The following is a 25,810-nucleotide window of genomic DNA, read 5'->3' as shown; positions in this document are numbered from 1 at the left end:
AGACTGAGAGTGAGGGGAGAGGGAGACTAGAGATATAGAAGGGTAAGGTGTGAAAAGGATGAATGTCAAGGAAAATGTGGAATAGAGCATTGTTAGCTGAGGGGAGGGGGATACAAAGTCAAATGTAATCAGGAGGACACAGTCAAACTAGGAGAACTAGAGTGTGTGAGGGGTGGAGAGAGAGGGGGGGAGGGTTAGTTGAAGTCGGAGAAGTCAATATTTATACGCTGGATTGTATTTATCTCGTTTCTGCAATACTGAGCACTTGCATTGCGCTACCCGCGGGGGTAAGAGGGTGCTGGGCGCGTTGGGATGTCCCTTGTTGGAGTGGAGTTTCACAAATGCCGGCTGCTCACATACCACAGGTCAATGGCCAGAACCAGTTGTCGCAAGCACAACACACACAACACACACACAACACACGGGGACTCAGCCGCTCATACTCCGGGGTGTGAGCGCCATGGAGAGGTCGGGTAGAGACCACCCGGCCACTGCAACCAAGCACCTGGACCTCCTGGTGGACGAGAAGGAGCCGAGGAAGGACATCGAGAGGTTGCTGGAGCAGGTGCGGCCGCTGTGGAAACCGGCGGAGATCAAACTCAAGGCAAGTCCCGAGTTTTCACTGGACCCACGGCAATCCTCTTGAGACACTCTCCAATCTGGAGACACTTGGCAGATGGTGGGGCAACTCGGGCAGCGTCTGTGGAGGGAATGGACACACACCACGTTCCTCCAGGTCTTGAGACCCTCCTTGAGTCCACTCTCCCTCCACAGATGCTGCCTAACCCGCCGAGTTCCTCGAGCAGTTCGCGTCCAGCTCCAGGTCCATGTTGAACACGTACAGTTGCTGGAGTAACTCAGCTGGCCAGGCAGCATCTGTGGAGGACATGATTAGGTGACGTTTCAGGTCGGGGCTCTCCACCACAATCAGTCTGAAGAAAGGCCTCAACCTGAATATTTACCCATCCATGTCCCCCAGAGATGCTTCCTGACCCGTTACCCCAGCACTTTGTGGGATTTATTGTAAAGCAGTGTGGCTGTTCCTTGTTCCTTGTATAGACAATAGACAATAGGTGCAGGAGCAGGCCATTTGGCCCTTCGAGCCAGCACCGCCATTCAATGTGATCATGGCTGATCATCCCCAATCAGTACCCCGTTCCTGCCTTCTCCCTATATCCCCTGACTCCGTTATACTTAAGAGCCCTATCTAGCTCTCTCTTGAAAGCATCCAGAGAACCTGCCTCCACCGTCCTCTGAGGCAGAGAATTCCACAGACTCACCACTCTCTGTGAGAAAAAGTGTTTCCTCATCTCCGTTCCAAATGGCGTATTCCTTATTCTTAAACTGTGTGGCCCCTGGTTTCATCTCGTCTCGGGGCTGTCAACACAGGACACCAGAACCAGGCAGCATCTGTGGAGGGAATGGATGGGCTACATTACAGGTGGGGATCCTTCAGATATATTCATTACAGTGGGAGCAGCTTTGCATTCTCTTTACACATTTTATTGGTAAACGAACCCCCAAAGCTGCATTGGGTCCATGAACCCATGAACTGATCCACCGTCAGGATTTCACCAATCTTATTGTACTATTCTTAATTGAAATGAGAAAGAACCAGAGCACAGAGGGCGGTTGATCGGTGGAATTCATTGCCACGGAGAGCTGCGGAGGCCGTCATATTTAAGGTGGAGATTGACAGATTCTTGATCAGGAGTTGTGGGGAGAATGCAGGAGAATGGGGTAGAGAAGGATAGATAGATCAGCCATGATTGATTAGCCGAGGAGACTCGATATGCCGATTGGCCTAATTCAGCTTCTATAACATGAACTTAACGTTTTAAGGTGAGAGAGCTAAGATTTAATAGAAACCTGAGGGGTAAACTTTTCAAATAGGTATATGGAAAGGTGGGTATATGGAACGAGCTTCCAGAGGAGGTAGTTGGGAGAGGTACATGTAAAAAGCATTTGGAGAGGTACATGGATGGGGAACTTTGAGAGGGATATGTTCAAATGTGAGCAGGTGGGACTAGCTTAGATGGGGGGTATTGGTCAGTATGGATGAGTTGGGCCGATGGGCCTGTTTCTATGACTATCTGGACTCTATCTGAAGAAGGGTTTCGGCCAGAAACGTTGCCTATCTCCTTTGCTCCATAGATGCTGCTGCATCCGCTGAGTTTCTCCAGCAATTTTGTGTATCTTCGATTTTCCAGCATCTGCAGTTCCTTCTTAAACACTCTATCTGGGCATCTTGGTCGGCATGGGCAAATGGGCCGAAGGGCCTGTTTGTGAGCTGGATGGCTCTATGACTCAATGGCCTTCAAACTGAAGAGCCAATATCATGGTGGTTCAGGTCTCATCAATGCCATGCCACCCAACACACATGTATACCTATGTGTTAATATACTCTGAAATATAGCAAGGGCCTTTCCTCTTTCTTTCTATTGAAGTCTGCACTTTGCTAATTAGCTTGATTGTTTTAAATGTCAACTTTAAAAGATATATTGCAGCCAAAAAAATAATCATGCAGAATATTGGCAAATCTGCAGCAATGTTCTCCCAACAATAACGTTGACTGTCTCTATTCAATGTTCCCTGGAAATTAACTCTAAGTACTGGATACTTTCACATTTGTCCTGTTTTATCACCGCGTTGTGTTAATCCATCACACTCAGACGGTATTTCATCAACAGTTCTTATAGAAGATAGAACAGCACAGCACAAGATCAGGCCCTTGAGCCCACAAAGTCTGTGCCGAACATGTTGCCAAAATCCAGTCTCACATGCCTGCATGTGACCCGTATGCAGAGGTTATCCAATCTGTAGATAGAAGATATAGCATATATCATCAGAAAAATGACAGAGTGCTGGAGTAACTCAGTGGGTCGGGCAGCATCTCTGGAGAACAATGGATAAGTGATGTTTTGGGTCGGGACCCTTCAGCATTTGTGGTTGACCAGAAACATCACTTATCCTTGTCCACCAGAGATGTTGCCTGACCTGCTGAGTTACTCCTGCACTTTGTATCCCATTTTTTGAATGTGTATAAGATCCAGAGGGGAATAGGCAGGGTGAATGGCACTGTAGATGGACACAAAAAGCTGGAGTAACTCAGCGGGTCAGGCAGCATCTCTGGAGGAAATGAATAGGTGACGTTTTGTGTCAAGACCCTTCTTCAGACTTTGTCTTTTAAACAGAATGGGAATCAAAAGCCAGAGGACATAGGTTTAAGGTGAGATGGGAAGATTTAATGTTAACCTGAGGGGCAACCTTTTCATTTAGAGGATATATGTAATTGAGGAAGATACTATAAAGATACTATTATAATACATAAAATAACATTTAAAAGACATTTAGATAGATAGTTGTGTAGGGAAGATTTAGGGCGATATGTCCAAACATGGGCAGGTGGGACTAGCTTAGATGCGGCACATTTGTCAGCATGGCCAAGATGGGCCGATGGGCCTGTTAACCTGCTGTACTCTATCTGCACATCAGCATAAAGTGATAGAGGAACACAGTGGACACAAGAACACAGGCAGCATCTGTGGAGAAAGAAGGGAGAGAGAGGGCAGGTGGAGAAGGTGGAGGAATATGGTGAGGGAAATGATGGAGGAGGAAGGAGAGAGAAGGGAAGGGAGGCAGGGAGGGAGGGAGAAGGAAGGAGGGACAGGCAATGTTTTAGGTTAGAATGAAGAAGTATCCCGACCCGACATGTTGTTGAGTCTAATCTTTAGTAAGAACATAATTGCATTCTTTCCAACTGCTGCCTACAACCGATTGAAATATATAAACGTAGATTAAAATAAACACCAAAAAATCAACGTTGAATGTGACCCATGGACACATAGATTCTGTGTGCTTTTCTCCGCAAATATTTGGAAACGGACAATGTTGTTGTTTGAATGAATGTGAACGTGGCAGAATTAGCTGTGTCCCGGTACAAAGGTTGTGTTGTTGATTTTGCGGCAGTCGCCCAAACAATTGCCTGACTGAGATTTCTCTGGTCCCTCCGTCCCCTTTGTTTAATCATTCTGTATTTCCTGATTATTCTGTATCTTCCCTCTTTCTATTTTTTTTTGTTTTTTCTTTATGTACAACTACTACGGACTGACGCAAAACTGCATTTCGTTGTACTGATACATGTATTTGTGCGATGACATTAAAGTTGAATTGAATTGAATTGAAACAGCCCCATTACAGTGCTTGTACCACTGGAGACCCGGGTTCGATCCCGACTATGGGTGCTGTCTGTACGAAGTTTGTACGTTCTCCCCGTGACCCGCGTGGGTTTTCTCCGAGAACTTCGAGAGAGAAAATAACAGCTCATTGTGTCTATAATTTACATTTCCTCCCACTCGCCAAAAACGTACAGGTTTGTAGATTAATTGGCGATATGAAAATGTAAATTGTCACTAGTGTGTATAGGGTAGTGTTCATGTGCGGGGATCGCTGGTCGGTGTGGACTCGGAGGTCCCGACTGTACCTCTAAACTAAAAACTAAACAAACCACAAAGTGCTGGAGTAACTCAGCGGGTGAAGCAGCACTTGTGGCGGACATGCGTGGGTGACGTTTCAGGTCGGGACATTTTACCGACCTGAAACGTCGCCTATCCATGTTCTCCAGAGATGCTGTCTGACCCTCTAGGTTTCTCCAGCACTCTAGTGTGTCATTTTCTGATGATATGTTATCTGCAAATTGGATAATCTCTGCACATGGGCAAATGGGTCACATGCATTTACAAGAAATTTGCAAAAAAAAACAGTTTTGTCTTTCCCAGCACTCTCTATTCAAGTTCACTGAAAGGAATCTCTAACCTGCACGCTCCAATCATTCACCTCCATTATGAAGGAAGGATTACTCGGCCTAATATTCGCCGATAGAAAGCTCACATTAAGTTTGCTGAAGCCTCCTCTCTTCATTCTCTGCCCACATTTCCCACACCATCTCCCCCTCTCTCCCCCATCTGTCTCCCTCCTTCCTTCTCCTCCCTCCATCCCACTCTTCCCTCACCACCTCCCGCTGACCTATGGACCTGGTCAGGGGTCAGAGGCCGCTCACTCTTGGACTGGCACTGGTCCCTGCACCAGGATTCTTGAGGTCAAGTAAGTTGCGGGCGGGGGGTGGGGGGGGGGGGGGGGGGATAGGGGAGAGTCCCCATGATCAGGTGGTGAAGAGGCAACATTATCCTCCACCCCCTACCCCCTCAGTGGGAAGATGGGGGGAGGGAAGAGTAGTGATGGCTTTAGTTTAGTTTAGTTTGGAGATACAACAAAGAAACAGGCCCTTCGGCCCACCAAATATGCACCGACCAGCGATCCCCGCACACTTACACTCATCGTACATACCAGGGGAAATTTACAAGTTTACTGAAGGCAATGTACGTCTTTGGAGTGTGGGAGTAAAACGGAGGACCCAGAGAAAATCCATGCAGTCATAGGGAGAACGTACAAACATGTACAGACAGCACCCGTAGTCAGGATATGAACCCGGCTCTCTGGTGCTGTGAGGCAGCAACTCTAGGCTGCATCACTGTGGCATTGACACCTTCCCATCTATCCTTTTACATTCTAGATAGGCGATTGAACCATCTTATCACCAACCTGTATCTGTACACTGAGGACGTTTGTCTCAATCACCATCATGTATAGTCTTGCTGCTGACTCCTTAGCATGCAGCAAAAAAGTGTTTCACTGTGCCTTGGTACACATGGCAATAAACTAAACTAAACTAAACTTATGGAATAAACATTGTATTTATCGAATAAGACACAAATGCGGGAGTAACACAGCGGGTCAGGTAGCATCTCTGGAGAACATGGCTAGGTGACGTTTCGAGCCTGGTCTATACTTCAGACAAAGGGTCTCGACCCAAAATATCACCTGTCCATGTTCTCCAGAGATACTGCCTGACCCGCTGAGTTACTCCAGCACTTTCTTTTGTAAACCAGCACCTGCAGTTCCTTGCTTCTACAATGTATTCATGGAGATTATTTACCAGACAACAGTGAACATTCCATTTCTTAAATGATTGATAAAACTTTTATAATAAAAGTCCATGGGACAATTTTTATTCATGGTTTATAGAGGACAACAAACAATGAATAAGACCCTCATACCTTCCATCCACAAGACTCTGCATCTGCATGGTCACGGGGAGAACATACAAACTCCGTCCAGACAGCACCCCAGAGTTAGAATCAAACCCGGGTCTCTGGCACTGTAAGGCAGCAACTCTACCACTGTGTCACTGTGCCACCTCTGTTATGTAGGCTGTTAGATATTGCACTGTGCAGTATTTGTTTCAGGTACTTTATAAGGTATGTTAACAGAAATTACATTATTCTACACCGTAATTAAATTATCAGCACAAAGAGGATTAAGATGAGAGTGGAAGGATTTAATAGTAACCTGAGGGGCAGCTTCTTCACACAGAGGGTAGTTGGTGTATGGAACGAGCTGCCAGAGGAGGTAGTTGAGGCAAGTAATATGACAATATATGAGTACATGGATAAGAAAGGTTTAGATGGATATGGGCCAAACAGTGGATAAATGGGATTCTCTATATCGGTGAGACCAAGCGGAGGTTGGGCGATCGTTTCGCCGAACACCTCCGCTCGGTCCGCAATAACCAAGCTGACCTCCCGGTGGCTCAGCACTTCAACTCCCCCTCCCACTCCGTCTCCGACCTCTCTGTCCTGGGTCTCCTCCATGGCCACAGCGAGCAGCACCGGAAATTGGAGGAACAGCACCTCATATTCCGTTTGGGGAGTCTGCATCCTGGGGGCACGAACATCGAATTCTCCCAATTTTGTTAGTCCTTGCTGTCTCCTCCCCTTCCTCAGTCCCCCTGCTATCTCCTCCCATCCCCCAGCCTTCGGTCTCCTCCTCCTTTTTCCTTTCTTGTCCCCGCCCACCCCCGCCCCCGATCAGTCTGAAGAAGGGTTTCGGCCCGAAACGTTGCCTATTTCCCTCGCTCCATAGATGCTGCTGCACCCGCTGAGTTTCTCCAGCTTTTTTGTGTAACCTTCGATTCTCCAGCATCTGCAGTTCCTTCTTAAACACAGTGGATAAATGGGAGATGCTTAGATGAGCCATCTTGATTGTTATGGACACATTGTTAGTTCAGAGGGCTCCATGATGCCATGGATCCATTCACACATTTGAGGGTTATATGAATGAAATGATCATTGTGTAAGTATACACATTCGTCATAAACGACACCCAGGATCACTGCATAATTTGCCAGCTTCCATTCCCCTTTCTCCTGTGTTATTATATGTGTGCTGACGAGATTCCCATTTGCCAGTGTGAAAGGTGTCTCATTACAGAGGTGACAGATCCTCCTGTCATTGTTACCCCCGTTGTTCCCAACTATCTCTCCTGCTGTGAGGGAGAAATGTTTAAACCTAACGGAGAGCAAAGTGACCAAGGATGTACTTACAGAGGAGGGCTGTGAGATCTACAGTTTTGGTCACCCTGTTATAGGAAGGGTGCAGAACAAACCCCCATTTTAATGGACCTCTTTATAAGGGAATTAGGTCATAATGATTGGAGGTCATTGCCTGTCGATGCCACCCCCAACTTGAACTGCCTCCCGGACGCTTGCAGCCTACACTACTTCCTCCCACGCTTCCAGGTCGTACCTCCCAAAATCATCGCCGATCTTCACCCGCACTCCAGTTGCCCGCGGGCCGCGACCATTGACTTGCCGATCCTCGCCTCTCCCCTGGCTGGCAGCAGGCTGCAACCCATCAACTCATCTGCATTCCAGGCCCAGTTCCGGACCGAGGGTCCGAAGAAGGGTCTTGACCCAAAACGCCACCTATCCATGTTCTCCAGAGATGCTGCCTGACCCGCCGAGTAACTCCAGCACTCTGTGTCCATTTTGTGTATTAACCAGCAACTGCAGATGTTTGTTTCTACTACGTTTGGAATGGTGATACTTTACCTGAACGAGGGCTTACTGTGTTTAAACTGGAAAAAGTACAGGTGTTACCGATTTCAGGATCAAACAGAATGTCTTAAACACATTGGGGCTGATTCATGATTTGCATTGCAAAAGGTTGCTGACAATGGTGATACTTCCTTAGAAGAATGCTTCATCAAATACTGAAAGCCCCAGACAGAGTGGATGTGGTGAGGATGCTTCCACCAGTAGGAGAGTCTAAGACCAGAGGGCACAGCCTCAGAATAAAAGGACGTACCGTTAGAATTGAGATGAGGAGGAATTTCTACAGCCAGATGGTGGTTAATCAGTTGAATTCATTGCCACAGACGTCAGTGAAGGCCAAGTCATTTGGGTATTTTTAAAGCAGAGATTGATAGGTTCTTGATATGTAAGGGCATCAAAGGTTATGGGGAGAAGGCAGGAGAATGAGAGTGAGAAGGAAAAATGGATCAGCCAAGATCGAATGACAGAATAGACTCAATGGTCCGAATGGCCTAATGCTGATCCTATGTCTTATGAGCATGAAGATGAGGTGATTCAGCAAATCGGCAAATACTTTCTTGAACTTTTACATGCCTACTACAGAGAGGATGTTGATTAGTTGCATCACAGCCAGGGGACAATCTGAACGGCCGGTAATCGCCCGATATTGAAGAAGATTACAAGAAGTGGTGGACACTGCCCGCTCCATCACGGGTACTCACCTCCCCACCATCAAAAGGCACCCAGCATCATCAAGGACCCAGTCCACTGGGCGGTACTTATGGAGACTTCCATGTTCAGCTTCTTCCCAACAACCATCAGGCTCTTGAACACTACAACCACAAACTAAACTCTGAACTATGAACGGTCTGGGTTGTACTAGGGACTTTGTGCTTTTGTTTGGTTTGCATTATATTGGGGTTTTGTATTTATTGAACATGTTTGTGTGTGTTCATTACGTCTCTTGAGTACTTTGTCTGTTATTCCGTTTTGGCACCCATGATAATAAAACATTCTTGACTCAAGGGACTCGACTAACAACGCTAAAGAGTGCAAATAGACACAAGACCGAACATACCTTACATTCAATCAATAAATAGAAATTGATCGGAAATGCTCCCAGACTGTTGTGAAAATGCAACTGGTTCTTATGGTATTTCATCTGGGCAACATACCACTCCAGACCCACACTGCGGTTGACGTTAATATCATCCAGCTCATAAAAATTTGGTATGCTAATGCTGGCCACATCCTAATACCAGATAGTGCTACAGTTTTTTTCTTCAATATGTTACAGTTGCACAAGACATGAGTGCATCTGGAGTATTGTGTTCCGTTTTGGTCAGCCTGCAACAGGAAGGTTGTCAATAGACAATAGACAATAAACAATAGGTGCAGGAGTAGACCATTCGGCCCTTCGAGCCAGGACTGCCATTCAATGTGATCATGGCTGATCATCCCCAATCAGTACCCCGTTTCTGCCTTCTTCCCATATCCCCTGACTGCTATTTTTATGAGCCCTATCTAGCTCTCCCTTGAAAGCATCCAGAGAACCTGCCTCCACCGCCCCTCTGAGGCAGAGAATTCCACAGACTCACCATTCTCTGTGAGAAAAAGTGTTTCATCGTCTCCGTTCTAATTGGCTTACTCCTTATTCTCAAACTGTGTGCCCCTGGTTCTGGACTCCCCCAACATCAGGAACATGTTTCCTGCCTCTAGCATGTCCAAACCCTTAACAATCTTATATGTTTCAATCCGATTCCTTCTCATCCTTCTACTCCAGAGTGTACAAGCCCAGCTGCTCCATTCTCTCAGCGTATGACAGTCCTACCATCCCGGGAATTAACCTTGTAAACCTACGCTGCACTTCCACAATAGCAAGAATGTCCTTCCTCAAATTAGGGGACCAAAACTGCACACAATACTCCAGGTGTGGTCTCACTAGGGCTCTGTACAACTGCAGAAAGTCATTAAGTTAGTAGTGCAGAATAGATTTACGAGGATGTTGCCTGGATTCAAGGGCCTGAGCTCTTGGAAGAGGTTGGACAGACTAGGACTTTATTCCTTGCAGCGCTGAAGGCTAAGGGGTGACCTTATAGAGGTGTATAAAATCACAAGGGGAATTGATAGGGTGAATGCACAGTAGGGGAATCTAGAACAAGATGACATAACTTTAAGGTAAGAGGGGAAGAATATAATAGAAACCCGAAGGGCAGCATTTTCGCACAGAGGGTGGTGGGTATGTGGAACAAGCTGCCAGAGGAGGTGGTTGAGGCAGACATAATAACACTTAAAAGACATTTGGACAGATTAGTGGATAGGAATGATTTAGAGAGATAGGGGATAAATGCAGGCAAAGCTTCACCCAGAGAGTTGTGAATCTGTGGAATTCTCTGACCGAAGGCAGCGGAGGCCAATTCACTGGATGTGTTTGAGAGTTCGATATAGCTCAGTACTAACAGGGTCAAGGGATATGGGGAGAAAGCAGGAACGGAGTTTCTGATTTTGAATGATCAGCTATGATCATATTGAATGGCGGTGCTGGCTCGAAGGGATGAATGGCCTACTCCAGCACCTATTTTCTATTTCCATGTTTCTAAATTAATCTAACTCCCTCTTAAATATAGCCAATGAAGTGGCCTCAACTACCCTCTGTGGCAGAGAGTTCCAGAGATTCACCACTCTCTGCGTGAAAAAAGTTTTCACAGCTTAAGGATAAAGGGGAAATCCTTTAAAACCGAGATGAGAAGAACTTTTTTCACGCAGAGAGTGGTGAATCTCTGGAACTCTCTGCCACAGAGGGTAGTTGAGGCCACTTCATTGGCTATATTTAAGAGGGAGTTAGATGTGGCCCTTGTGGCTAAGGGGATCAGGGGGTATGGAGAGAAGGCAGGTACGGGATACTGAGTTGGATGATCAGCCATGATCATATTGAATGGCGGTGCAGGCTCGAAGGGCCGAATGGCCTACTCCTGCACCTAATTTCTATGTTCTCTGTGTTCTATGTAAATGTGTCCAACTTAGTTCGTAGGTAGTGTGTTGGTCGGTATGGATGAGTTAGGTGAAGGGCCTGTTTCCATGCTTTATGACCATATGTCTTCCACCAGTGTGTCTGGAGAACGTGAGATTGGAGATAAGGAAGATTCTGATGGGATTTCCATGTATGACTGGCAAACAGGCACTGGGTGGATTGCTCTCTGAAAACAAATGCAACACTTCCATCTAACAAAAATAAAGATCACATTAAGACAAAGATGAAGCAATTTATTATTTCTCAGAACTCTGTGACTATTTGAAATACAAAGGGAAGCTGAGGCAGAATCTTGGAGTATTTTACCCAAAGTTGCTACCAATAGCGAGACTTTAGAATTAAAAAAATCATCAAATAGTGAAAGGCCTAGATGGAGTGGATGTGGAGAGCATGTTTCAAGTGGTGGGGGAGTCTAGGACCAGATGGCACAGCCTCAGAATAAAAGGACGTACCTTTAGAATGTGGATGTGAAGAGCAATTTCTTTAATCAGAGGGTAGTGAATCTGTGGAGTTCATTGTCATTGGGTTATTTTAAAGCAGAGATTGAGAGGTTCTTGATTAGTAAGGGTGTCAAAAGTTAATGAGAGACGGCAGGATATTGGAATTGAGAAGAAAAATCAGACCAGCCATGATTGCATGGCGGAGCGGACTCGATGGACTGAATGGCCTAACCCTGCTCCAATATCTTTTGGTCTCAGATTCCAGCATCTGCAGTTCCATGTGTCTCCTCTTTAAGCTATGTAAGGATTAGGATTGTTAACTCTGTGGGCTTCAACAGTGTAGTTAGAGGACGTCAATGAGTTGGAGCAATTAGGCCCTGAGTCAAAATGCTATGTGGTTCCATTTAGCGGACTTGTGCCGTAATGCTTAGATGCTACCACTAGGTGCCAGAAGTTTACCGCAGTGAATAAATATTTTTATGCCTTTAAATTGCAAATATTCTGCTGTACAAAATTAGAGTTTAAAGTCTAAAATGAGATTCCTTAATAGTTTATGATTATGGAAGGAGTACGTCATTAAAGCTTAGACTAGCAACTGCTGTGCTGATACAAGGAATAGCCACTCGTTTAGAAACTAAAATATTAGCGCAGGAGGCAATATAATATCTCCACGCCAGATTATTGAGTTATTATGGTTTGTGAAAACTTGTGTGCAAAATGACTGCTATATTCACCTGCAGTGTGGTACAATTTAGAATGTTACTCAGTGACTCTGTGGCATTCTAACACAGGTTGTAGGACACACTAACGCAAGTCTCTAAGTCTGAAGGAGGATTGTGGCTTTTTTTAATTTCTGGGTTGGCACAGTGGCGTAGCAGTAGAGTTGCTGCCTTACATTGCCAGAGATCCAGGTTCAATCCTGACTACGGGTGCTGTCTGTGTGTAATTTGTACATTCTTCCCGTGACCTGCGTGGCTTTTACTCCGGATCTCCGGTTTCCTCCCACACTCCAAAGACGTACAGGTTTGCAGGATAATTGTTATCGGAAAAAATTGTAAATTGATCGCAACGTGTGGGATAGTGCTAGTGTGCGGGGGTCAAGGGTCGGCGGGGACTTGGTGGGCCGAAGGACCTGTTTCCGCGCTGTATCTCTAAACTAAACTAAATTGTTGCAATGGGATACAAATATGATGTAAACCTTTTCCATGTGGCAGAAAAAAAGACCACTTTGAGAGCAGGATTCACCTGACATTCAGTGAAGTTAAAAATCCCTTTTATATCCTATCCATGTTCTCCAGCGATGCTGCCTGACCTGCTGAGTTACTCCAGCACTTTGTATATTTCCAGTGTCAGCAATTCCTTGAGTCTAATGGGCGTGTCCCACTGAGGCGATTTTTTAGGCAATTACAGGCGACTAGTTTGCTGCCGGGAGTAGTCTCCTCAGTCGCGCAAAAAGTTGTAACATCTTTCTGGTCACCACTAAATTTTTAACATGTTGAAAAATGTTCGGTGACCGTGAGTTTGACGCCAATGATAGTAGCTTGACGTGGGTTGTCGCCGGTTTTTCAGCCTCCTGCTACGACTATGACAGTCGCCGGCAGTTGCCTAAAAAAATCGCCAAGTGGGACAGGCTATTAAGTCTCTAAGTTGATGATTAAGGAACTTCTGCAACGTACCTCTTTCCATGTAGCAGCAAAGAAAGAAGTAACTTGAGGAGCTGACAACAGTCGTACATTGTGGGTTGACTTATTTATGAGCTGGGTTTGAGTATTCCTCAGTTGGGAGAAGGTTAGTGTCATCAGATGACAAGCATGTCAGTGAACATTCTAACTAGCTAACACACTAAATCTTTCTACAAGGAAATCATTCAGCTGTCCTAAAAATGAAGTTTGAACAGCGAGAGAACACAAAGCTGGTACAAACTGGCAGCATTCATGCAGAACACAATAGGGGGAATGGGATTTCAGTTCTGCTGAGCGTCATTTATCTTTAGTTATGTATCAGACGCCTGCAGAAGATAGGAATTGGTAAGAACAGAGAATGAAGGCATTGGCTGGCTGTTTTATGCTCTTCAGGACATGTTGCAGTGGTGTTACCATTCTGGAAGTGATTGAAGATTAGTGGCTTTTTTCTTGTTGCTGGTGCCACATGGAATTTATAGCCTGCATTTTCAGCCTTCCACCCTCCCGAGACTTGATCAGCGTGTGTTTCGCACTGTGTAATAAGTTCATAAGTCGTAGGCCATTGGGCCCATCAAGTCTACTCTGCAGGACCTTGTGGAAAGGGTAGTCCGGAGGCAAAATACAGCAGATGATGGAAATCTGAGATAAAAGCAGGCAGTGTTTCTCTCTCTCTGGCGTTTAGCTGCGTAGATAGCCGGTCAATGTCCACCCGGGAGCCGTCCATGATGGTACTGTTGTAGGTTGTGTGCCTAAGGCTGGCTCCTCACAGCGAGTGCAGAACTCGGCAATGCTGGCAAAGACCTACGATACGACACAATAGAACCTTATTTATCCCAGGAGAGAAGTTGGTCTGCCAACAGCCATACAACACTCATCAACAAGATACATGAAACATGAAATTAAAGTGACGTGCGGAACGTCCAGGATTGGGGATGTGCAAAGATTGGAGAGGCGGGGTGGGGTGGGGGGGGGGCTGTAAGGGGAGTCCGTCTACCCAGGGGCGGAAATCCTGGGGGGGCCAGGTGGGAAACGAAGCCCACAGCCAGCGCAGAGGAGCAACACTAAACCCGGCTCAACTCTGCCTGTCCCGCCAGGTTAACCTACAGCCCTGCCAGGACTTACGGGAAATATGGCTCAGGCTTACAGTCAGCGTGGAGAAGCAGAGCTGGGGTCCCGTCAGTCCAGGCAGGGCTGTAGGTTAACCCGGCGAGACAGGCTGAGTTGAGCTGCATTTAGCACTGGATTGAGCCGCTGAAGCCTTGCACGTGTGTGCGTGTGTGAGTGCGCATGCATGCGCGGCCACCAAGAAATTGTGTCCCCCCGTCCCGCGGTCCCCTCCATATTTTGATAGCCCGTGCCTGAGTCTACCCCATGACAGCAGGGGGAGGAGTTGTACAGTTTGATGACCACAGGGAAGAAGGATCTCCTGTGTCGTTCTGTGCTGCATCTCGGTGGAACCAGTCTGTTGCTGAAGGTGCTCCTCAGGTTGACCCACTGTGTCATGGAGGGGGTGAGTTGCATTGTCCAAGATGCTCCGCAGTTTGAGGAGCATCCTCCCCTCCAAGACCACCCCCCATGAATCCAACTCTGTACCCCAGGACGGAGCCAACCTTCCTGATGAGTTTGTTAATCCTGTTGGTGTCTGCAGCCTTCACCCTGCTGCCCCAGCACACGGCAGCAAAGCAGATGGCACTGGCTACCACCGATTGGCAGAATATCTGCAGAATCTCACTGCAGATGTTGAAGGAATGCGGGAGCCTTCTCATAACAAATGTTACATCTGGGAAAAACTTCTGTCCCTCCGTGTACAGGAATTGCCTCAGTGTTCTCAACCTGGACGTTCTCACTGCATCAACGGAGTTTATAGCGGCTGTCTAGGTACACTCCATGATTTGTCTGCTCTGGATTTGCACTCCTGTTGTATAGTTCCTGCAGGGTAAAAGTTCCCATCCGGCCAAACCACTTGATTGGAGACATTCCCGAACCAGATGGTACAGGGACAAGATGTTCCTCTCCTCCGTAAAGTCCACACGCTAACACCTCAGTCGCTGCCTTGCCTTACTCACGGTGTGTGAGCTGTCAGGAGATGTGATCTGCAGGTACCCCAAGGTTCACCACTCAACACCAAGTCGTTTCCTCTCCTCCACCACTGCTAACACCTTAGTCTTGTCGGTGTTGAGCTGCAGGTGATGCAGCCCACACCACTCAACAAAGTCGTTGACTCCACCACTGTATTCAGTTTCACTCCCCTCCCTGATGCAGCCCACAATTGCAGAATCATCTGAAAACGTCTGCAGGTTGCAGAAGACTGAGTTATTGGTGACCGAGGTGTAGATGATCGACCTGCCATCCACCCTGGACACCCCCCACATTCAAATCTGTCCACGACCTTGCATTATGAAAGCTGTCTTCTCAATGCCTCCATTTCATGGGAGGAGAGCAACACTCGTTATGCATTCCTGCACTAGCAGGGTACAAATCCCCCTTAAATATTTAATCTGCTTTGTTTTCTAAACCTTCCAGTTATCTTTGCGTTCTCACTTGCTATTGACGTGCATACATAAATTTGTCGAGTTCCAGAAATGTGCGACACAGATGTACTGCAGAATGGTGACATCACAATAGTGGGGCAGCGGGTAGAGCTGCTACCTCACAGCTACAGAGACCCGGCTTCGATCCTGATTCCGGATGCTGTCTGTGTGTGGAGTTGGCGCGTTCTCCCTGTGACCGCGCGGGTTCCCTCCGGGTGCTCCGGTTTCATCCCACATCCCAAAGATGTACGGGTTTGTAGGTTAATTGGCCCTCTGTAAATTGTCCCTAGTAGATGCAGATGTAGGATAACATGGGACTAGTGTGAATGGGCGATCGATGGTCGGTGCGGACTCGGTGGATCAAAGGCCCTGTTTCCATGCTGCATCTCTAAACTAAAACTAAACTTACTCAAAAGAGAATGCAAAATATTGGGCTCGAAAGGGAAAAAATGTGTAAAAGATGTAAAGAAAAAATGTAAAGACAAAATAAATGACTCATAATAAAGTAAGTTAAATTCCTAAGTTATAACTGGCTCCACCACAGCTAGACACTGTGTCATAAGAGGTAATCGCAGCACCTGTGGGTGTCTGTGAGCACGGGATAGATGACCAAGCCAAGAAGACTTCAAGACAGAGCTGAACGCTTGTGAACCAGGTGCCATTCATCTTGTTCTTGCAGCCTGGTGACTTCCTGCAGTATTTAGCTGTTGCCAGTCCCGTTCTCCACTCGCTGGGTGTTTCTGACCACCCACCGCCCTGCCAGCCATTCATCCCCCTCTGCCCCACCGCTGGTCTGCGGGTGAAATCGCCTGGAAGTGGAAAAGGGCAGGGAGAAGAACAATCGTGGAGAACGAGCATAAAAGTCAGGGATTTCTTTTTGCGGCTTAGTATAATTATAATTGTGCTGACAAGAACAAAAGAGAAAGGGATGGAAAATATCTAACGGAGAAGAAAGGAACAAACAGGCTTTGAACTGCTCGCAATTGCCCATCAGAATATGCCCAGCATATGGTCAGAGTGTGTGGTGCAGATGTGTGATATTCTGTGGCTGACTCTTACCGTAAACTTTGAACAAATTATCTATTCAATTTTGCACGAACAAAGGAATACAGGAAATGAAAAAGAAAATGACAAAATATTATTTTTTAACAGCCGTTTCGCAAATATAAGGCGTAAATATTCAAAATCTTGTTCCTTGTATCTTGGAATATTTCACGAGGAAGGGGCCTCGATGCTTTTTAAGTTACTGTCCAATGTCGCACAACAAAAGCATATTAAAGAAGGATGAATTGGCAGAAAACTTGCACAACAGACTTAATGTCTAATGTCTGACACACAATGTAAGCTTGAGTCAACACCCTCAGCTGATACTTTGAAGTTAATTCTTCCAGCCCATTCCTGACACAAATGATCCCTTATATTAAGATTTTTGTAATATTTGCCACACCACAATAAATGAATATAAGCAAATATCCCCTGAATCTGCTGATGCAGTCAGCGTATAAAATAGAACGTAGAACAGTACAGATAGGCACTAAGTGCTGGAGTAACTCAACGGGTCAGGCTGCATCTCTGGAGAAACAGGAATAGGATCGAGACCATTCTTCAGACTGAAGGTTGGGAGGTTTGAAGAGCAGGAGATGAGAATAAGAGGAGGACCATTCAGGGAATTAACTGGTCCTGGTCCATTCTTGCCTCCAGCTCTCCCCCCCCCAACCACCCTCCCACCACTCCCCCTCCTACCACTCCCTCCTCAGTGTGAAGAAGGGTCCCGATCTGAAATATCACCTAAGGTACACAAACAAACTGGAGAAACTCAGCGGGTGCAGCAGCATCTATGGAGCGAAGGAAATAGGCAACGTTTCGGGCCAATCAATAGTCAATAGTCAATAGTCAATTTAATTGTCATTTGGACCCCTTGAGGTCCAAACGAAATGCCGTTTCTGCAGCCATACATTACAAACAAATAGACACCAGACACAACATAATTTACATAAACATCCATCACATCGCTGTGATGGAAGGCCAAAAAAAACTTATCTCTCCACTGCACTCTTCCCCCCCCCCCCCTCCCCCCCGATGTCAGAGTCAAAGTCAAAGCCCCCGGCTGGCGATTGCGATTGTCCCGCAGCCATTAAAGCCACGCCGGGTGGTGCGAGGTCGCACATCGGGTCTTGGTGTTAGAGCCCCCGGCGTGCGCTCGCAGAGTCCCGCGGCCATTCCAAGCCGCGCGGGGCGGTGATGTTAGGCCCCGCTCCAGGAGCTCTTCGACCCCGCAACTCGGGCGGGAGAAGTCGCCATTGCAGGAGCCCTGAAAAGCGGTCTCCCTCCAGGGATCCGCGGGCTCCCGGTGCCGCCGTCCGCAGACCCGCAGTAGCAGCCTCCTAATCTCTGGAGGTCGGGCCGCAGCAGCAGCAGCAGCAGCAGCGCTCCACCACCGCTCCACCCGCTCTGGACTCGGCCAGCTCCACGACGGTGACGGTGAGGTGAGTCGGCACCAGCGTCCCCGGCTTCTCCTGTTGGAGGCCGCTCCTCATTGCAGCCCCAATGACAACGGAGACCCGACAAGAAAAGGTCGGGTCTCCCGTGCAGGGAGAGCTTTAAAAGTTACCCCCTCCCTCCCACTCCACCCCCACCCCCCCACACCACACACCCCACACCCCATAAAATAACAAAAACTACATAGAAACATAGACAGAAAATAATAAAAACGCGGACGGGCTGCAGAGGCCGCTGCTGACGAGAGTCGCGCCGCCTACCGGCAAAACCCTTCTTCCTCCTTTTTCTCCAGAGATGTTGCCTGACCTGCTGTGTTATTCCAGCATTTTATGTCTCTTTGGTGTAAACCAGCAACTGCAGTTCTACATCGACCAGTATAGTACAGGAAAAGACCCTTTGGCCCACAATGCATATGCTGAACATGATACCAAGACCAACTCTTATCTGCATGCACTACTGAAATTTGGGCTGCAGATCGGCTAGCAGGGAATAACGTTTTACATTTGATTATTATATTTTGGGGGGGTGTTTCATTTTCAATTTTGGCTTTTTATTTATTAAAAAGGGTCAAGTATTTTTCCTGCTTTTTGGATATTTCTAAATGTCGGATAGACAAAGCTCCACATACATACCTGTCAGAGCTATCCAGCTCATTTGATCATGGTTGTTTGGTGTCCTTGGCAGATTCACTGCTTCTCTAGACTTGCTGTTGGAGTTCAGCTGAGTTGAAGCAGCCAGGTGACCTTTCACGTGCAGGTTCACCTGCAGGGTGACAGTCACACCTGTTCCCAAACACACAACATTTTAGGGGTGGCACAGTGGCGCAGCTGGCAGAGCCGCTGCCTCATAGGGCCAGAGATCCAGGTTCAATCCTGACCTCGGGTGCTGTCTGTGTATGCAGAGTTTACACGTTCTCCCTGTGACCACGTGGGTTTCCTCTGGGTGCTCCGGTTTCTTTTCAGGGTTGCAGGTTAATTGACCCTCTGTAAATTGCCACTAATGTGTAGGGAATGGAAGAGAAATTTGGGGAACTAATGTGAACGTGTGATCGATGGTCGACGAAGGGCTTCCTTCCATGTTGTATCATTAAAAATCATGAATTGAATTTAAATTGAAAGATACATCATGGGAACAGGCCCTTCGGCCCACCGAGACATACCGACCATCGATCACCCGTTCACAATAGTTCTATGTTCCCTCAATTTCTCATCCACTCCCGACACATCAAAGATCCTATCGCGAGCCTATAGAGCAAGATGGTCCACTCGACGAAAAAGACGTAGTACGGTCATGGGCAGATCCATGGGTAATTTAAGGCCCCATTTCCGTAACCGGCTTCCATCTCCGCACCAAAGATCCCGTAGGATAATAGTGCAGAGACAGAAGCCGGTTACGGAAACATCCTCGTAAAAATAAAAGTTATTTGGAAAAAATCTTCTCCTCATTTTCAGAATTATATCTTAATAACACAAACTGTTCCCCTGCAACGCTGATTACACTGCGGGTCGGGTCGGGTCGGGTCAGGTCCAGTCCGGTTATGGAAATGGATGAAAAAGAGGCCCACGTTCCATTCCATTGCGTACTACACGTCAGCCCATTGCATTTAGCAATAGTGGTCCATTTTGCTCCGCTATAGGATCTTTACTACACACTAGGGGCAATTTACAGAGGGCCAATTAGCCTACAAACCCGCACGTCTTTTGGATGTTGGAGGAACCTGGAGCACCCAGAGGATCTCCACACGGTCAACATGCAAACTTCAAAAAGTCAATCAACATTTACTCACAGAAATGTGTGAATCTCACAATGTTCAGTGTGTTACAATATTCTATAAAAAAATAATTAAGACGTGGGAATTCAACAAGGTCAGTTCTTTTAAATAATATATTCTATGTGCATGGTGAGTCTGTGTGAGTGGTGAGTATGGAATTCTCTGCCTCAGAGGGCGGTGGAGGCAGGTTCTCTGGATGCTTTCAAGAGAGAGCTAGATAGGGCTCTTAAAAATAGCGGAGTCAGGGGATATGGGGAGAAGGCAGGAACGGGGTACTGATTGGGGATGATCAGCCATGATCACATTGAATGGCGGTGCTGGCTGGAAGGGCCGAATGACCTACTCCTGCACCTATTGTCAATTATCTATTGTCTATTGAAGGTGTGGGTATAAAAAGCAAATAATACAAACTGTATGGGTTTCCTAACACAGTGTTGTTCCTACAGAAAGTTATGCTCAAGTTATGAAATGCCACCCTGCTGTAAAATAGATTGGAAGTCATTATAGAAATAAGGATTAGGAAATGCATTTCATCAACATTTTCTTCAGGCCACATAAAATTTAGAATGCTGTAAACATTTCTAGGAATGAAAATAACAGTATTTTAAGACATTCCTCAGAAATGTCTAAAAGCATTTCATACTAGTGAATTGGAGCTTTGTACCAATTACTGTGAGGGACAAGAGTCGGGAGTGTTTAATGCATTTGCAGTATTGCATACAGTTCTTTTACTTTAGACTTTAGGGATACAGTACGGTATCACGCCACTGAGACCGTGCCGGCCAGCGATCTCGATACGCCAGCACTATCCTACACACTAGAAACAATCTTTACAATTATATCAAAGGCAATTAGCCCACACATCTATACATCTTTGGAGTGTGGGAGGAAACTGGAGCACCTGGAAGAACGCAAACATTCTGTACCGACAGCACCCATAGCCAGATTGAACCCGGGTCTCTGGCGCTGTAAGGCAGCAGCTCTACCGCTGCGCCACTGTGATGCCCTTCTGATCGCCCCATTACAGGAAGTATTTGGAGGCTTTGAAGTAAGTGTAGAGGAAGATTACTAGAATGATGACTGGATTAGAGAGTCTTAGCTACAGGGAGAGGTTGGACAGACTTGGATTGTTTTCTCTGGAACACTGGGGGTAACGGGGAGACCTGAGACAGATGTATAAAATTATGAGAGGCTTAGATAGGGTAGACAGTCAGAACCTTAATTCCCCAAATACTTGAGAGCATAGTTTTAATCCATCGTGAGAGGTACAGACAGGGGTTTCTGCGGCAACAGGCGGGATTCAAGGATGGTGTGTTGCCTCCCTGGTGCCAGGATCCAGGACGTCACGGACTGATTGCAGGGCATCCTCAAGGGGGAAGGGGGGCAGCAATAAGCGGGAGTGCATGTCGGCACAAATGACGTCGGGAAGAAGAGGAAAGAGATTCTGCAGAGTTGGAGGGTTTGAAGAAGGGTTTCGGCCCGAAGCGTTGCCTATTTCCTTCGCTCCATAGATGCTGCTGCACCCACTGAGTTTCTCCAGCTTTTTTGTGTAACCAAGAGATTTTGCAGCGTGACTTTAGAGAGCTTGGAAGAAGGCTGAAAAGCAAGACCTCCAGGGTGGTTATCTCCAGTTTGCTTCCAGTTCCTCATGCTGTTGAGGGCAGGAACAGGGAGATAGGGGATCTGAATGTGTGGCTGAGGAGCTGGTGCAGGGGACAGGGATTTAGATTCTTAGACCACTGCGATCTGTTTTGGGGTAAGGGTGAATTGCACCTTAACAGGCGGGGACCAGCATTCTGGCAGGCATGTTTGCCACTGCTACATGGGTGGGTTTAAACTAAATAGTGGGGGGCAGGGGACAAATTGGAAATACAAGGATGGAGTTAAAGGAAAAGAAAGTATAGGAAAAGTTTAGAAAGTCACCAGAATTAACGAGGCAGAAAGCTCACGAAGGTATAGGAGAGTATGGCCAAGTGAAATAGGAATCGATGTGAAAGGTGAGGTGAGTAATGGATTAAAAGTGTTATATATGAATGCACAAAGTATAAGAAGTAAAGTGGATGAGCTTGGGTCTCAGTTAGAGATTGGTCGATATGGCATTGTGGGGATTACAGAGACATGACTGCAGGAGGATCTGGGCTGGGAACTGAATATTCAGGGTTATACATCCTATACAAAGGACAGGCAGGTGGGCAGAGGAGGTGGGGTAGCTCTGTTGGTGAGGGATGAAATTCATTCCCTTGTGAGGGGTGACAGGGACTGATGATGTATAGAATTGTATAGAATTGAGGAATTGTAAAGGCAAGAAGACACTAATTGCTGTTATCTACAGACCCCCAAACAGTAGCCTGGATATAGGGTGCAACTTGCAGCAGTAGTTAAAATTGACATGTAACAAAGGTAATGCCACTGTGGTTATGGAAGATTTCAATATGCAGGTAGACTGGGAAAATTAGGTTGGTTCTGGACCACAAGAAAGGGAGTTTGTAGAGTGCCTCCGATATGGATTCTTAGAGCAGCTTGTAATGGATCCGACCAGAGAGAAGGCAATTCTGGATTTAGTGTTGTCCAATGAATCAGATTTAATAAAGGAACTCAAGGTAAAGGAACCACTAGGAGGTAGTGACCATAATATGATAAGTTTTAATCTGCAATTTGAGATGGAGAAGGTTATATCGGAAGTGTCAGTGATGCAGTTGAACAAAGGGGCCTATGAAGGCATGAGAGAGGAGCTGGCCAAAGTCACTGGAAAAGGATCTGAGCAGAACTGACAGTGGAACAGCAATTGCAGGAATTTCTGGGCATAATCCAGAAGATGCAGGATCACTTCATTCCAAAAAGGAAGAAAGATTCCAAGGGGACTGCAAGATTCCAGGCAACTGTAGCTGACAAGAGAAGTTAGGGATGGAATTAACTTAAAGAAAAGGTCTATAATAACATAGCAAAGAGTAGTGGGAAGCCGGAGGATTGGGAAAAGGGCAATACGGGGTGAAAACATGAAGTACGAGGGGAAGCTGGCCAAGAATATAAAGATGGATAGTAAAAGCTTCTTTAGGTATGTTAATAGAAAAAGACAAATGTGGGTCCCTTGAAGGCAGAAACAGGTGAAATTATTATGGGCAACAATGAAATGGCAGAAGAGTTGAACAGGTAATTTGGTTCTGTCTTCACTAAGGAAGACACAAACAATCTCCCAGATGTACTGGAGGACAGAGGATCTAGGGAGACAGAGGAACTGAAAGACATTTGCATTAGGTGAGAAATAGTATTGGGTAGACTGATGGGATTCGAATATAGGAGCAAAGAGGTCCTTCTGCAGTTGTACAGAGCCCTAGTGAGACCACACCTGGAGTATTGTGTGCAGTTTTGGTCCCCTAATTTGAGGAAGGGCATTCTTGCTATTGAGGGTGTGCAGCGTAGGTTTACAAGGTTAATTCCCGGGATGGTGGGTCTGCCATATGCTGAGAGAATGGAGCAGCTGGGCTTGTACACTCTGGAGTTTAGAAGGATGAGAGGGGATCTCATTGAAACATATAAGATTGTTAAGGGCTTGGACACGCTCGACGCAGGAGACATGTTCCCGATGGTGGGGGAGTCCAGAACCAGGGGCCACAGTTTAAGAATAAGGAGTAAGCCATTTAGAACGGAGACGAGGAAACATTTTTTCTCACAGAGAGTGGTGAGTCTGTGGAATTCTTTGCCTCAGAGGGTGGTGGAGGCAGGTTCTCTGGATGCTTTCAAGAGAGAGCTAGATAGGGCTCTTAAAAATAGCAAAGTCGGGATATGGAGAGAAGGCAGGAACGGGGTACTGATTGTGGATGATCAGCCATGATCACATTGAATGGCGATGCTGGCTCGAAGGGCCAAATGGCCTACTCCTGCACCTATTGTCTATTGTCTATTCAGGATCCGTTCCTGCGGATTGGAGGGTAGCTAATGTTATCCCACTTTTCACGAAATAAGCGAGGAATTATAGACCAGTTAGCCTGACATCGGTGGTGGGGAAGATGCTGGAGTCAATTATTAAAGCAGTAATAACGGTGCATTTGGATAGCAGTAAAAGGGTTGGTCCAGGTCAGCATGGGTTTATGAAAGGGAAATCATGTCTAACTAATCTTCTGGAATGTTTTGAGGATGTGACAAGTAAAATGGATGAAGGAGAGCCATTGGATGTGGTGTATCTGGAGTTTCAGAAAGCCTTTGATAAGGTCGCACACAGGAGATTAGTGGGCAAAATTAGACCATATGGTATTGGGGGTAGGGTATTGACATGGATAGAGAATTGGTTGGCAGACAGGAAACAAAGAGTAAGAATAAACGGGTGCCTGTCAGAATGGCAGGTAGTGACGAGTGGAGTGCCGCAAGGCTCGGTGCTGGGGCCGCAACTATTTACAATATATATTAATGATTTAGAGGATGGAATTAAAAGTAACACTAGCAAATTTGCAGATGACACAAAGGTGGGTGGCAGTGTGAACTGTGAAGAGGATACTTGGAGGTTGCGGGGTGACTTGGACAGGTTGAGTGAGTGGGCAGATGCATGGCAGATGCAGTATAATGCAGATAAATGTGAGGTTATCCACTCTGGTGGCAAGAACAAGGAGGCAGATTATTATCTCAATGGTGTCTGATTAGGAAAAAAGGAAGTTCAATGAGACCTGGGTGTCCTTGTACACCAGTCACTGAAAGTAAACATGCAGGTACAGCAGGCAGTGAAGAAAGCTAATGCCATGTTGACCTTCGTAACGAGAGGATTTGAGTATAGGAGGTCCTTCTGCAGTTGTACGGGGGCCTGGTGAGACCACATGTGGAGTATTGTTTGCAGTTTTGGTCTCCTAATTTAAGGAAGGACAACCTTGCTACTTGGGCAGTGCAGCGTAGGTTCACAAGGTTAATCCCCGGGATGGCGGGACTGCCATATGAGGAAAGATTGGAAAGACTGGGCTTGTATTCACTGGAATTTAGGATGAGAGGGGATCTGATAGAAACATATAAAATTATAAAAGGACTGGACAAGCTAGATGCAGGAAAAATGTTCCCAATGTTGGGCGAGTCCAGAACCAGGTGCCACAGTCTGAGAATAAAGGGGAGGTCATTTATAACTGAGATGAGAAAAAACATTTTCACCCAGAGAGTTGTGAATTTGTGTAGTTCTCTGCCACAGAAGGCAGTAGAGGCGAATTCACTGGGTGAATTTAAAAGAGAGTTAGATAGAGTTCTAGGTGCTAGTGGAATCAAGGGGTATGGGGAGAAGGCAGGCATTGGTTACTGATTGTGCATGATCAACCATGATCACAATGAATGGCGGTGCTGGCTCGAAGGGTTAAATGGCCTTGTTTACTTGCCTGCACTTGTTTTTTATGTTTCTACATAATCATCCATTTGAACATTAGGAGTCTTCTTTCAAAGATAGATTTAATTGGAGTTTGGATTGCACAGAATAAACCAGACATAATAACATTTTCAGAAACATGGTTACATAGTGAAATTTGTGACAATGATATTCATATTGATAATTTTGTATTATATAGAGCAGATAGGCCTACGAGAGCTGGAGGTGTGGCTTGTTATGTGTCAACTTGCTTTATATCTGAACCTGCCATCCCTAAAGCAACCTCACTAAGGTCAGATGGACAAAGTGTAATGGAGAATATGCAAGGCAAGTATTTTACACAGAGGGTGGTGGGTGTGTAACCAGTGATGTGAGCCAAGTGCTCACACAGTGGTTGTAGAACCCTGAAACTTTAAAGAGTAGAAACAAGCAACTGCAGATGCTGGTTTGCTAAGAAAGACACAAAATGCTGGAATAATTCAGCAGATCAGGCAGCATCTCGAGAGAACATGGATAGGTGACATTTCAAGTCGGGTACTTTCTTCAGACTGATTTCTGCATTCAAACTTAAGACTGCAGTTCGACTGATTTCAA

The 25,810-nt window shown here is 46.3% G+C and overlaps 1 protein-coding gene across 1 annotated transcript in view; it reads left to right on the top strand.

Annotated features, from left to right (window-relative positions):
• The first annotated feature begins 349 nt into the window (after positions 1-349).
• LOC129705980 (ethanolamine kinase 1-like) overlaps positions 350-25,810 on the top strand; it is a 125,617-nt gene continuing 100,156 nt past the window's right edge. Inside the window, exon 1 of the mRNA XM_055649955.1 lies at positions 350-604. Within this exon, the coding sequence (XP_055505930.1) occupies positions 461-604 (144 nt within the window). The 5' untranslated portion in view covers positions 350-460. The remainder of the gene's footprint in view (positions 605-25,810) is intronic.

This window comes from Leucoraja erinacea, chromosome 18 (assembly GCF_028641065.1).
Source record: "Leucoraja erinacea ecotype New England chromosome 18, Leri_hhj_1, whole genome shotgun sequence".
NCBI classification, from domain to species: Eukaryota; Metazoa; Chordata; class Chondrichthyes; order Rajiformes; family Rajidae; genus Leucoraja; species Leucoraja erinaceus.
This window is presented reverse-complemented; position numbering and strand designations above follow the sequence as displayed.